Source organism: Coturnix japonica, chromosome 17 (assembly GCF_001577835.2).
Source record: "Coturnix japonica isolate 7356 chromosome 17, Coturnix japonica 2.1, whole genome shotgun sequence".
Taxonomy (NCBI): Eukaryota; Metazoa; Chordata; class Aves; order Galliformes; family Phasianidae; genus Coturnix; species Coturnix japonica.
In genome coordinates this window covers 7,545,066-7,559,664 of record NC_029532.1, presented here as the reverse complement: position 1 = coordinate 7,559,664, position 14,599 = coordinate 7,545,066, and the positions used below count along the sequence as shown (strand labels likewise).

At 37.8% G+C, this 14,599-nt stretch overlaps 1 protein-coding gene across 10 annotated transcripts in view; it reads left to right on the top strand.

Moving 5' to 3' along the window:
* DENND1A (DENN domain containing 1A) overlaps positions 1–14,599 on the top strand; it is a 191,700-nt gene that overhangs the window by 115,834 nt on the left and 61,267 nt on the right. For 9 of the 10 annotated variants that reach the window (XM_032448085.1, XM_032448083.1, XM_032448081.1 and 6 more), the window contains 2 exons: positions 2,089–2,190; positions 7,850–7,975. In XM_032448085.1, coding sequence (XP_032303976.1) covers positions 2,089–2,190; positions 7,850–7,975 — 228 coding nt within the window. The remainder of the gene's footprint in view (positions 1–2,088; positions 2,191–7,849; positions 7,976–14,599) is intronic. The other variant, XM_032448086.1, reaches the window with a different exon arrangement.

Sequence of the window (14,599 nt, the reverse complement as noted above, 5' to 3'; positions counted from 1 at the left end):
TTTAATTTCCAGGTTCAGCTCGGCTGATACGTACTGAAATCAGCTAAAGAACCATTTCATTATTTTCAAAAGCCCTTATATCTATCTGAGAATATCTTTATTAAAAAGTGTAGTGATATGAAAGAAAACAGGTCGTGGTGAATCAATCAGTCTGCATTTCTCTGGGATAAGGCACAACTGGACCACTGAAAAACTGTATTATTTATTTATTTATTTATTTTGAATGCAGAGCCAGAGAGATGCTATAAATCAAGTTATTCTCTGGTGTTTTATTAAATTTGAGCATTTGTCTCTAGGGAAATCCACCGTCTTAATACGACTATTGAGGTGTTTAAAGTAAGGTTGTGCTCTTTACTCTGTAAAGGCATAGCACAGCATTTAAATGTTACCCTGCCTTTCTGATACAGTCATTTCTGAGTTGTATGTGGAGGTGATTACAGTGACTAGCATTTATAGTCCATGCACTGTGAACTGAATCCCATTGTACTATATGCCTTGGCAGATATGTGCTTGTGAAAAGCCTATGCGGCTGCAGAAAATCCCAACGTTTTGCTGAAGGGAAAGTTTGAAATCATCACCAGAGTTACAGAAACACCCATTGACAAGTTGGAGCACATTTGTTGCTTCTTTGGCAGGAATCAAGAGAAGGTTTTAATTTTTTCTGTCTTGTCCTACTAGCACTTGATTTTGACAAGCTTCTGGCTTTAGTTAAGTACCTTGCAAGACCTTTTTGTATGGGCTTTTTAGACTCCTCTGAGTATAAGTGAGATTTTTAATTTTCTGAAACAGGAAGGAGCAAATCAGTTTGTCTGGTGCTTCCGGACTCCTAGAAGGAGCGAGACTCCTGGATTGCTTTAGAGTTTATCAGATGCAGCCAAGGGAGTGACCTTTGGTTCCTGAAATGGAGAGGAAAGTACCTTGGTTTATCATGTGGCACTTGTGCTTTTTGTATGGAAAGCATTAAAAGTAGGGTGTTTTTTTTTTTTCCATTAAAGTTAAAGAAAATCCTCACAGAAGACCTAAACTTAAATGTCTACAAAATGTTTTTAATAGTTACTGGCTTTTTTGTTTGTTCTCCCCCCACCACTCCTGTAACTACACAGCAGCTTTATTTATAGACAGGGAACTGAGCCTTGAAAACTGAAGGTAATTATTTAGATGCCTAAGGCTCAACGTTGCCATTGTTTTAGAGCTCTAGTTCCATTCGTTTAAAGAAAACAATTCCCTTCACCCCACAAAATCTTAATTACAATATGTGAATGTGTTTGTTCATTTTCTTCCTTGATAACACACATTTAGTCCTGCATATCATAAGTATTTGTGTTCTTGAATGTTTGTTTACAGCGCAGTGGGAAATTTCCTTGATCACCACATTTTGCAGTTACGCTTCTTCTGGTTTTGAACTTAGAAAACTGAATTTGCAAAGGGCATAACTTCAGTCAGTAAAAACAAAAAGCCAACTACAGAAAAAAAAACAAGAAAAGAACACTATGATTCAATTGACTTGATAGCGGAAATAGTATCAAAATAAATACTTAAAGGTTGTTCTTGTTTTTTAGAGATTAAAATCATCATTAGATGATCATTAGAGATACAAGATTCAGCACTGATTCAGAAACTGAGCCGCATCCTTTACTTAACACATCTCTTACCTGCTGGAAAAGCCACTAATTATTGTTATTTAAATTAGTTTACAAATACAAAAAAAAAAAAGCTTCAGATCTTTACTTTGCTAGAAGCTGTTCAACGTACGAACAGCGTTTCAGAGTTGAGATGAACATTAGCAGAGGCGTTCGAAGTAACCCTGATTGAATAATCTCAGCCAGTAACTGTGTGGTTTCAAACCACATTTCAGAATGAGCCATCTTAGGAACTCCCTTCCACAAATGGAATGTTAATTCTTTAACACGCTAAGGTGAAAAAATAAAACAAGCAGTGACAGGAAGACAGGAATGTTGATGTTTTCTTTAAGAGCTCCAGTATTGTAACACCGTGATGTCGTGCTGTCAGTTGTGTAGTTTATGCATAGGATTTAACTCCTTGCATTTATACCTTCCTTTCCCTTCTCTTGAATTTGCTTATCTTTAGAAAGTGAGAAACATGGCCCTGGAAGATGTAGTGATTCTTAATGTAGACACCAACACACTGGAAACCCCTTTTGATGACCTTCAGAGCCTACCTAATGACGTGGTATGTATTAAATTATTTTATTCAACCATTCCATTACATAGAGCCATAAATCCATTTGACCTGTTTGTACCTTCAGGCGTCCCATTGTGCTTCTCTTAATATTTTGAGCAAACTATTCTACCTCATTTGTGCATTTTCATCCTGAACTTTGATACTAAGTGGGCTGTTTCATATTCATTTCTATCACTGCTCAATGCAAATAATTAACAAACTTATTTTTGTTCTCATTCAAACTTCTGGTAATTTATGCTTTAGTAATTTGATAGAAACATAATATTCGTGTTTGATCCATCCCTTTACTGGGACAAAAATACATTCAGCTTGCTACTTGCTGCTATAATTATCTTCAGCGGAGAGTGAAAATGTGAATCAGAGTGTAAGAAGATATTTTTGAGTCAGAGGGTGACTGTTTAGGAGAAAAGGGAAAATCTGTGGGGTTTTTTGTTGTTTTTTTCTTTAACTAGTTCAAAATATTGTGCTGGCAGTAAGATCTATACCTTTTCATGTGTAGTTGAGAAATAAAATTGATATGCAGGGAGCTCAATATGAGCTGGTCTGTTTGACGAAAAATTCAAGTAATGGTGAATACCCGGTGCCTCCTACTGTGACATCCCGTCATTTCTCTATGATCTGTGAGCCATTCTTCGAAAACAGTGAGCTGAAGATAAAAGGTCCAACTGATTGTGAACATGTTGGCTTTAGTCAAGCATTTAGTCTATAAAAGTTACTTCCATAAATCTTTCTGGCTTTTTATAGTTTTTCATTTTGATTTCACTCCCAGCATCCAAATCTGCCAGCTGGTCATCACTCATGCCATTATCCGCAACCCGGGAAATGACAGACTTGTAAATTTCACGAAATTATGTAAGAAATGTCTGGATAACAGTGAGTGCTGGGCCTCAAACATGTATATGATTTGTCAACAATCAAGTATTATATTAGACTTTATGAGACTTCATTAAAGGAGCTGTTGTAGGCACACTGTAGAACATCAGAAGAGACTTTACCAATAAACACAGAACTTCAAGCTTTGGAATGCAGTAAATTTTAAGAGACTTCCTTCCTTTCGTTATTTACTTTTACTTTACTTTTTTAACAGTAAAGAGTTGTGTTTTATTAGTTCAAATTTCTTGATTCAGTTTTCCACAGGTCTGTTTAAAAGCTACATTTTGTCTTGGAGGATGTTTGGAGCGTAGCAGAGGAAGTGCTGCCAGCAAATTCAATTAACTGGCATGGCTCACAAATAGCATGTAGGGTGTAATTTTTTTTTTCTTCTTCACAACTGCTATATAAATACAGTTGGGATTAATATTTGTTGTAACAAAGCTTAAACTTGAATTGTGTTGCTTTGTGTAATTAATGTTTGGGATCACTGTTTATGTCTTACTTAGCTTCGTTTCATTATTTTTGTTACCTAGATAATAAAGTATTCTCCTCCAGGTCTTTTCCTTTCCCTCATACTGCTTAATATTTGGCTTTGACCACTAGAGAGCAGCTGCTCTTCTTTGCAAGAATTGAATTTCTGTCAGTTCTTTCATGCATCATGTGTTTGGAACTGTAAGTGGATCAAGTTGTTCATCTCAGCAGGGAGACTCTAAAGCCAATCCATTATACTTTTTTTTTTCTTTCTTTTTCTTATTTTTTTTTTTTCTTCCCTGGAAGGATGGGGAGATTCTGAGTGTGTGTCCCCCCATGGATCTCAGTCTAAAAAGATGCATTTATGATCTGAGAAACTAAAAACGTCTTCAACAATTTCATGCTCATAAATAGCTGTTTTGTCAGACTGTTCTGCCAGTTTTCTACTCAGTGTGAGCATGCACTCAGTAATTCATGCACTGCTGAATATGCACGATAGTTACTTTGCTAAATTAAATGTACCTATCTTCAGTAGTGAGGACAAACATCTGTGTGATGCATTTGCCATTGAGTAATTAATCCTGTGGAAAAAATTGTAAAGCTTTTTTTAGTTTTTCCCTTTCCTTAAACAGCCTTTTAAATCAAGTAAAACAATGCCTTGAAGCCCTATGATTACTTTGGAGTTTGAAGTATTGGACCATACTCAGGTTTCAGGATAGTGATGTTGCTACCTATACAGTAGTATAGTATATCAGTAATCTCAGATAAACTTTCATCGCTGTTACTCCTACTGTCTACATGAACAGGGGCTATAGTGAAATGTCTTCCGAGTTAACATCTGCGTTGCAGGAACAGGACAGTATTGATACAGTTCTGGTGGAACCAAATTAAGTCATTTCTTTGCCTTGGTTACCTTGGCAGTACCAGGTAGCAAGCAGAATTCAGGTTGGGTCCCTGAAAATCAAGGTGTGTACTACTGTGTTACTGATTAACTGAAACGTGAAAACTGTCCCTCCGTCACCTTCTGCTTCTGATAGCTTGCTGAAAATCTGGCAGCATGAGAGCACCCCGGGAAGTAACTTTCCTTTAAAATAGTCAATATTAAAAGAAGAGATTTATTAAGGACTGTGATTACAATAAGTGCATCTGCTGCTGACAAGTCTCCTACACCACCGTCTGTGTTGCAAGGAATAGCAAAGAGAGGGGGTAGTAATTTTTTTTTATGCAACCCTTATGGATTTATCATGTATTTCCAAATAAGTGTCATCTTCTAGGCTTAGTTGTAGCCAGAGCTTCATATTACAAGAAATAAAGTACGAACTGACTCTGTCAACTTGTAGTTTTTATTAAATGAAGCCCTGCTACAATGCCTAATGTAAAGTATGTAGCAGCAAAAAGATCTTACGTATCTGATGACTGTGTACTGTACATTTGTACTGCTCTATGAATGTTTTAGGCTGTCAGTAATTTGGTTTTGTCCATTCATTAGCAAGTTGCTACAAGTGGGAAGCCTGTGTTACGGTTTTTCCACTTAGTGGGAAATTAACTGCTTGCAGGACAGCAAGAAGTACTAAACTACAACTCTACAGGAAAGCCATTTCCTTAAAGGTGAATCCATTTTTATTTCTTAGACTGTGTTTGCAATAGAATGTTTCTTGCTTTATTCATGTTGACAACTGAAAAGCCTTGGACCTAATTAAAAGAATTTCCACTAGCACCTTTACTGAACCATTTCATTATGCTGCATTGCACAGATTGCATTTTGAAACATGGTGATAGTTTAAATCTGACCTTTAAACCTGAACTGCCAGAAGTATAAAAATCTTCTTTAAAACACTCTCAGGGTAGACTGCATGTATATGTGTCTGTTTGGCTAGAAATAATCTTCATATTGAGTGGTCACAGTCTTATTTTTATAAATGTACCACTGTTTCTTTTAGGCAGGAGAAAATCATAATTCTGCTTGTGTGCTAAGCAGAACTTTGTACTGCAAAATCTAATTTGTCCTGTGTATTAACTTTTACCAGAGTAAAAAATGAACCTTTTTTCTCTTACTCATTAGTCTCTTAACATTGAGCTTTCTTAAAATGATGACATTCCTATTGCAATGACTTGATATAATAAATAAATGAATGCATACATAAAACAGACATCATACAGTGTTAGATTTAATCTTAGGGAGAATAAATGAGCTGAAAGCTTAAGGAATAAGCTAAATATCTATCAGAATTCTATAGAGAAACTGAAACACAGTTCTTCAAACTTTCAGTTTGTTGTGCAGCTGAGAATAGAGTTTTCCTTGTACACAGATGGTTAATGGTTAAAACACGCTAATGGTTAAAAAACAAACCCACATATAAAAGCGTTTGAAATGGATTTAGAAGTTTTTCATGGACAGAGGCATTTTGTTTCATTTTTAAGATCTACCTGTAAACGATCTACTTAACACAGGAAATGAAGTACTGTTTCATCGTCACAACTATCGTTGGGCTCCTTCAGACATGGAAGAGTTCTGTGTGTTGTTCAAGTTTGAAATCTGATTAAGCTGTTACAGTTAGAGAATATCAGAAGTGTTTGAGAGTCATGATCTCACTGAACAACTGTGAGCTTGATTTTGGGACGTGGTAGACTTTCCACTGAATCTCTTATCCTGTATTATGTCAGTATGTTCTCATAGGCTCATTAGTGCATGGATCATTGACGTAAGCCACAGCATCCCAATGTATAAACAGTACTGGACATGCTCTTGATTATTTCTGTTACCCTATATAGCCATAATGAAAATTGATGCTGCAGGGAAAAAAATAAGAGGAAGAAGAAAAAAAAAGTAAAAGCAAATCTTTAAAAAATTGTTTTAATAAAAATAGGTGGAAATATCTAGTTTTATATATTTATGTATTTCAAACCTCACAACATGATGAGGAGTTATTCCCTTCCCTATGGAAACAACTAATGAGTGATGTGCTTTCCAGAGAGGTAAGACTGAAGCAAACGAGCAGTTGTTCCCTAATACCAAAGTACTGAAGGCAAGCTTGTAGCAAAACTCCAAGGCAGAAAAAACTCATGATATAATTTTGGAGATATGGATGAGGCCAGAATAAGGTTTTTTTTCTGAGATGTAGGTTGAGGTTCTGGAAAGGTCCTAGAAGTTAATCTGAACATTTGAACCATTGGGGTATGTTTTATGAGGTATTGTCCAGACTCTTGGAAAACACGGTTGGTTGTGTTCACTGTGGCAGAATCTCCCAGTTTATTAAATTGTACTTCTAAAATAGCTGTTCAGTGCTGGTCTAAAGGAGTTTTTCAGAATAGCATTTGAGTTAAGGGAAGTCTCACTTTTTATTGATAGAATTATGTCTTTAAAGACGTAATAGGTATTTTCATGGAGTCATGTTCTTGTGCAGGTTGGGGTGAGTCGGGCTTTCCTGCATCCTGTGGGAGGGCCGGCTTCTTCCTGCCTTCTTTGTGACGAATCCCACCACACTGAGCTGCCTTAAGAGCACTGGTGGAATTTGTTGTTTTTGTATTGCTGGGTGTTCTGTGAGATCTGTCTCAAAAAATTACCTTGTCCTAGTTCTGTCTTCAGTACCAAAAAATTGCTACTGACATAACTATTTGTTAATGATTTAACAAACCGGATCACGGTTGCAGCACAGGCTCGGCAAGCTTGATGTTTGTCTTTGAAAGGTTTTTTATCTCCTTTCACGGCCTGTGTTTGGGAGAGAAAAATGCTGTCACTAACAATAACATATAGGTACACCACCTTAGTTCAGCAGCTCTCAGCACCAGGAAAGGTATCAAACTAAGAACCTCCTTGTGTGTCTGAGCAGTGCTGAGTGCAGAGAACAGCAGTGGATGACCCTTACAACTTCAGCTCTGGTCTACATAGAAAACATCTGCACGTGGAGGGTGAGGCAGGGCGGGCACATGGGCAGCCCGGCCTCCACAGGAACAGCTTATATTGCCTGCAGTGAGGGACAGAATGCTGCTGTTGATGCAGGGCTGGAAGAAGCAGTGGGCTCAATGCTCTGCCCTGCGCTGGGTGCCCGCAGTCAGGTGTTTGTGTAGGCACCTAAGTGTGGGAGGAGGGCTGAAACGAAGCTGTTGTCGTCCTGATGGTTCCCCAGTAGTCAAACCTGGGAGGACGGAAATGGCAGAGTAATAATTTTAGAGCAGAAGACTTCAACTCTGAATTAATGATGTCCTTTTTTGTTGTAACTGTTGTTGAGGTGAGAGCTGTGTCCCATGGTGTGAAGCTTTGCTTGTGATACAAGAGTCACCTGCACTGGTGGTGTGATTTCAGGTTTCTGCTCTGAAGAACAGATTGAAGAAAGTTTCTACAACCACTGGAGATGGTGTTGCCAGAGCTTTTCTAAAGGCGCAGGCGTCTTTCTTTGGGAGCTACAGGAACGCACTGAAAATTGAACCCGTAAGTGGGGAAGAAGTTGGGATCTGTGGGGTGGGTTGGGGGGACCGACAGGAGTTCAAAGTGCATAACCCACTACTTGAGGTCTGTATTTTGGCCACCTGGAAAACCAGCAATTAAAGAAATGCAACAAGCATGATCAGGCACATAGAGAGAAAACCTCTCAGGAGAGCAAATAGAGTTGCTTCCTTTAGAAGGGAATAAAATTAGAAGAAAGATGATAAAAAATTATTCATTAATGATCACAGGAAGCTATTGTGCAGCTGACCAGCAAAACCTCAGTATTCACTGTACTGGTTTTGAAGGCAGTAGAAGATTTGTTTCTTTTACTGTGATATATGTTTAAATTTGAAACAAATACATGCCAATTATGGAATCACGTGTTTTAAGAAGGTAGTAAAAATTAATAAAGAAATTGTGCTTTTAGAGAAAAAAAGATGTCTGGAGTTCTAACTACTGACACTAAATGTCCTCTTAGAGAAATTCAGTCTCGTGCTTCTGGTTCAAAAACTGATCTGTAGTTAGCAATGATTCCATGCCATCTGAGCGGGGGGAAGATATTTCAGTACTTGATCCTTTATTTTATTGCTTCTAGTGAGGCATCTGCTCCTGGCTTACTGCAAGTGCTTCGTGGACTTAAATACAAGTAATTCCAGCCAAATTCACTTATTTCCATGTTTTGTGACATTTCTATGAGGTACTTAGGAGGTTTCTATTAAAGTGTGTGCGTTAGCTGATAGACAGTCAAGAGAGATGGTGTGATGAGAACTAAGGTATAATTTGTGAGATACATTCCAGAAATATGGGGAAATGGGACAAATGAAAATACTAAATGTAGAGTGTTTAGCAGAACACTTCCAAAAAATGCCATATATATTCTGTTCCTATCCCTAAGTCTTAATCAGGGGAAATTTAAGCATATGCAGTGACAGAACTCAGTGTGGTGGTCACAGGCTTATTTGATCTGCTGCTGTTTCGACCACTGGTTGCTTCAGAGGATGTCTGTAGAGGAGAAACCATACTCTTACCTTAGCGCCACCATCTCTCATCAACAAACATTTGGAGTTAGGGCAGAAAGTTGGTGGTACTTGTGGAGAGCTTGAATACCCCTTGGAGATGCTAAAACACATTCTGAGTGTGAGTGAGGATGGTGAGGGGAGTAAGAATGAGGGCTTGCTAGTTGAACAAAGGTGTATTTGGCTTTTCTATGAAGACAATTTATCTACATGCCAGACATTTTTATTAGTACTCACCAATCTAATTTTAGTTGTTGTGTAAAAGAAAGGAAGTTGAATGGCTAGCACAGTGCTTGCTTATTGAGGTTCAAGATGTTTCTATTATTAAAATCTCATTGTTTCTGTTGTTTGTTCTACATGTTATTCTTAATGCCAAAGGAAAAAACTACTCAGTCTGAATTTTAGAGTCTTGTTATCACCGTCAAATAAGCATTGCTCCAAGAAGGCGTATTCAAGGTTCAAAAGGGACTTCTGAAATCAGTGTAATTCCTTCTACTTCTTGCTTGGGGAAATGCATGTATGGTGTGCGGGGGGATGGGGAGAGAGAATAAATAGCATCAACTTGTACATGCATAGTTGTGTGTAAGTATTGTGCTTTCAGAGGTGAAATAGTGGTAGATATTTTAATTGTTGTCCATATAAATAACAAGGATGTCAGGGAGACCTCCTCTTATTTACACAGGCCGTCTTGTTCTCTGATGCTCCTCCCTATAGTTGCCAGGCAACTCTGGGAATATTGGTGTGTGCTTTGCCTGGGTGTGTGAGATTATCTAGTTAAGGAATTTGTGAAGAAAAATAAAAATTCAAATTGCTTTTCTGGAAATACCATCTGGTATTTTGAAGGCTGAATGTTAAAGATGAACATTCCAAATTAGTTGACAATGGCACATCCCTAGAAATAGCAACTTCAAGGGACAGTGAACCTCAGAAGTAGAAGAAATTTAGTTTGTGGGTGATTTTATCAAAGAAAATGTGTAAATATAATCACCCAGATATATTACAAACTGTAACTTTAAGGATTGAGAGCCAAAAATTTCAAATCATTATTTCCCAAGTCATTTTATACATTAAAAATCTGATTTCAGATTATAAATTTTAATATCATGTCCTATGTAAAAATAATTTGCAAAACATAGCAAGTATTTCTTTCATGTGCTGAACACATCAGGATCAAATGGCCTTGGTTCTGTTTCCAGCTCTGCCACAGGGCAGCTTGTAGGGTACTGAGAGGGTCACACAACTACTCTAAACTTTGCTTCATTTTGAAGTATACCAACAGTGAAATCAGTTGCTGAGAAACTTTTGTTGCTCTCGGGAAAACCATGTTTCAAAGTTAACTCAAAGCTGTTGGAAAACTTCATCTCAAGAAGATGCAGCAAAGCTGCACGCAGTAGTACATAATGCAGCAAAATGATCAAAAATGTACTCATTATGTTCACAAAAGGAAATGTGAATATAATAGTAAGTCATCATCACTGACAATTTGGAACTTAACCGACATCTTGCAGCTTAAAGCGCTGTTTTCTGGTGTCGGGCACTTTGGATGCTTCACTGGAAATACCTCTTTGCTCTCATACAGTTCCATCTTCTGTACGGCAGTTACGTTCACTGTTGGTGGCTGAGTAGCTCAGTTTGCTGTGTTTGTGGGCTTTGTACAAACAGGTGTTCAAAGTGGTTAAAGCACACAGTTGAGATCTTTGCAAAAGAAATGAGGGGTGATGGGAGTTTCTCATTTGATGGTGGATGCGGCCGCTCTTTGGTTGCTGTCCACTGCCGGGTCAGTCTGCAAAGACCACAGCTGCCAACTTGAACCAATTTAATGCCTGTTTGGAAAAATTGTTTTGTAATTGTTACTGATTTCAACAGTTGTAAATCAAATATATTTTATATTTCTTAGACAAATACAAAACCCGCTACCATACACAGCTTCTAAGAAAAGGACAGAGTGTATCTTCAGATATCCCTATCTTTATTTTTTTTCTTGTTGCCTTCATGTCAGTGTAGATGTGTGCCATAAGCAATACTGTCCACAATGTAGTTTGTTGCATTTGCTGTCCTGTAACTCAAGAAATCTGATTGTTCCTTTAAAATTATTGATCCTAAATCAAAGAACTGATGGCTTTGCTTCCTTCCACAGTTTTCGTAAGGCAATTTAATTGCACAGACCGTCTCATCTGGCAGGAGTTGACTTTCTGGGATAAATGGTGTGAAGTTATTTTTCATTAGTCTGTGTAGGCCCAGAATGTGTCACATGGCAGACCTGCAGACTTTACATTCATTGTATATTTCATTATTAGGAGCTCTTACTCTGGAAGCTTCTAATCCAAAGACTGTAATCTTATTTATTGTGCTTCCAAACCAGCTCAAACAGGGTGTCACTGCTGCTGTGACCCTTCTGAGGAGTTCAGTAGCTATGACTCCTACATGAAAACACAGATCCAGGCTGCAACTGAAATCATAAATGTTGATGTAACACGATAACAGATTCATTTATGTTTCCTACTGCGTATACATGTTTCTGGAAATTGCTTTAAGCCAGATAGATTGTGTGAAAGTATATCTCTTACATGTGGTGTACTTACATCTCCACAAACCTGCTGCTGTCAGGTGCAGTAAAACACTGTAGAAGTGGTATGTTTACTTTGGCTGTCTTGATGTAGATTGCTAATGTTAAGAATGTTACTTAAATCTGTAGCAGTGTTACCATTGTCAGCACTTTGTTCAACTGAACGATTTTTTATTAAATTCCCAATTTTTTGCCGGTTGTGGAGGGCATGTTTTTATCATACTGTGGTATCTTAGAGATGTTTGTTGTACTTAGAAGTTGTGTGTATTGGTATCCGAGGGGGAGGGGGGGGGAGAACAATACGACCTGTTATCTGCGCCGCGGGTGTTGCCTGTGCACTTTGCTATGCTGACACCTAGCGGTTAGCAGCAGCATTTCGTTGATCTTATTTCACCGATAATGTTTGTTAAGAAACAAATATCATCACATCTGTGATGTAGGTAAGTTCACTGCCTAGATTCGCTAAAAGCAGTAGCAGGTTGGGTGTGATGCAGTACAGTGAATTGGTTTTAGGTTTGTCATGCCCATATAGGAAACTTGAGGTGCTTTTTCACCCAGAACTCGTGTGAGGTGGCTCAGATGCAGGCTCCAAGTTGGACAGTCTTCTGAAATGACAGGCTTTGCTGTGTGCTCTCTAGATATGCAGTCCATCCAGTAGATACTGCAGCAGGCCTTATTTATGCTGAGTACAACTTACTTTTTTTCTGGAAGGTTTGAAAAGTTTATTTACTTGCAGGGTATAATCTAAACATTTCAGTTTCCAGATCTTTGTTCTTTTTCTATTTTGTTGCTATAAATGCATTATAAGGTGAAAAATTGTGCTTTTCTTGAGTTTTAATGGATAATTAAGGAGGTTAATTTTAATATTCATAATCCAAATAGACATCAGCAGCTATGTGTTGCTGCAGGTAGTTTTCTCTTCAATTTCACAGTTTTGATTTGATAATTCCTCATTACATGTAGACAGTGCAGAGTTAGGTATTTTCTTAATGACTCAGTATACATGGCATGCTGAACTGAGAGGTATTTGTGATACAAGGTGAGATAAAGCAAATTGTTTTCGTTCTGATCTGCCTCTGAGGAAGCCTGTCTGTGCATGAGATTCTGATGTTTGTTTGGATCTGAATCGTGCTGCCCTGGTTTGTTTTTAAAGTTGATTATGGATTTATTAATGCAGATATTAGAGTGGTGAACTCTGCCTTGTTTGTGAAACTGTTTCTTTCTTGTATTGTCAAAGCTGTGTAAATCTGATTTTGATGGAAATGACAAGTATCTAGCATTATTACACTGAATTCATACAGTAGCAGTGTATGTGGGTACTTGCAGTGTGTGCCAGTATGTGGCTCTAATTTGTAATGAAGTCTCTGAGGAGGTGAGATTAATACAGTTGCCATAGTTGTAGTGAGAACTGCAGTCTGTATTATTTGGCTTTTGCTGTTTTCTTGAGCCCAACAAAATCCTTTATTGCTCCGCTCTCCTTTAGAAGCCCTTCTCTCTATCTGCAAATGAATTGCAATGGAGCAATAATATGTTATCTATCAAGCTTTGCCTTCGTTCTAAACAAACCAAGTCTGAAAAGTGGGGGAGGAAAAGAGCAAGGGAAACTGATTGTATTGTAAGTGTAATTGTAATTTTATGTGGGCATTGTGAAACCATGTCAAACTGGAAAAAAAATAAAAATTGGTTTTAGCATCATGTGAAGAATTAATTTATTTTTATACCTTTTGATTAGTTAATCAGTATGTTTCAGGTTTGTCAGCCTGTCCAACTGCTCCCTGATAACTGAATAATTTCTGGCTAACTTAAATTGTTCTGGATTGAATTGATCTAAATTTGACTTAAATATTCTTTAGATACATCCATCTCAGATTAACCAACATCTCAGAGGACAGAGTGAGTGCACTTTTCCACTTCCACACTTGCTGTGATCTCTCTGTGGTACAATCAGTTGGTGATTTATGAAGTTAACAACTGTGTACTTAAGACTTTATGAAACTCTGTAATCTTAATATGAAACTGTACCTGTTGAAACTATATAACTCAGTTTTCAAGCTACTTTATCTGAATCACATTGTATGTATGCATACATTACTGGCTTAGTTCTGTAGTCCTTTCAAGCCCTGCTAATTTATATTTGAATTCTAAACAGAGAAGATGGCATATTACTATTTTTCATAATTGGAACTTCAATGCAAACTTTCTGTGAGCAATTATGGGAAAAAGAAAAACAACAACGTGAATAGAAAAATAATTTTATAACAATAATATTCAATTCATCGTAAGGAAATGAGTCTTTTCAGCTTGTGCTTTTGTCATAGCTCCTCAGCAGTGTAAGGGATCTGGAGGAAGTGCAGGACATTGGACTTTCATAAGGATCGTGTAATGAAACAAAGGTATCTCCTGCATGGCATTTCCAACTTTCCTGCCTTGGTGCAGGAGTGTAGAGACGTCCCTGGAGAATTGTTCTCTGCCCTTGTTCTCTGCTGACAGTTTCTGTTATCCAGTCCGGTAAGGATAGCAGTCATGTGTCTGCATTGCTGTGTATCCACACCTCTGGAGACGCGGGTTTCAATTGCACTTCTCTTGGCAGTTAGCTGGCCTCTGAGCTCTCCCTGTCTGCAGGGCACACAGCCTTCCTGGCCCTGCTTCCACCAGTGCCCCTGCAACACACAACATGAAGATGTTTTCCAGTTCTAATGTTGAGTTGGTGTAAAGTTTTTGCAGTGTAAGATACTTCAGATGTACTGTTGACTTATCAGTTGTAAGTAGGTATTAACTTTGATTCTATCCCTGTTACAAATTCCCTTCTTACAGTCTGGGCCACTATCACAGTAAGGATTTTTCCATACTCTGAGGACAGTTTGGTCATCTTTTTTTTTTTTTTTTTTTTTTTTTTTTTTTTCAGGGATAAAGCATATGAAATCTAGGAAGAACAAAATGACTTATCTACACGCATCAAAGCAGCGATGTGATACTGTGATGTAAGGCCAGTGCATTATTTTATATCAGACTCTTTCTCAGACAGGCACTGTCATTTCCTTTAAC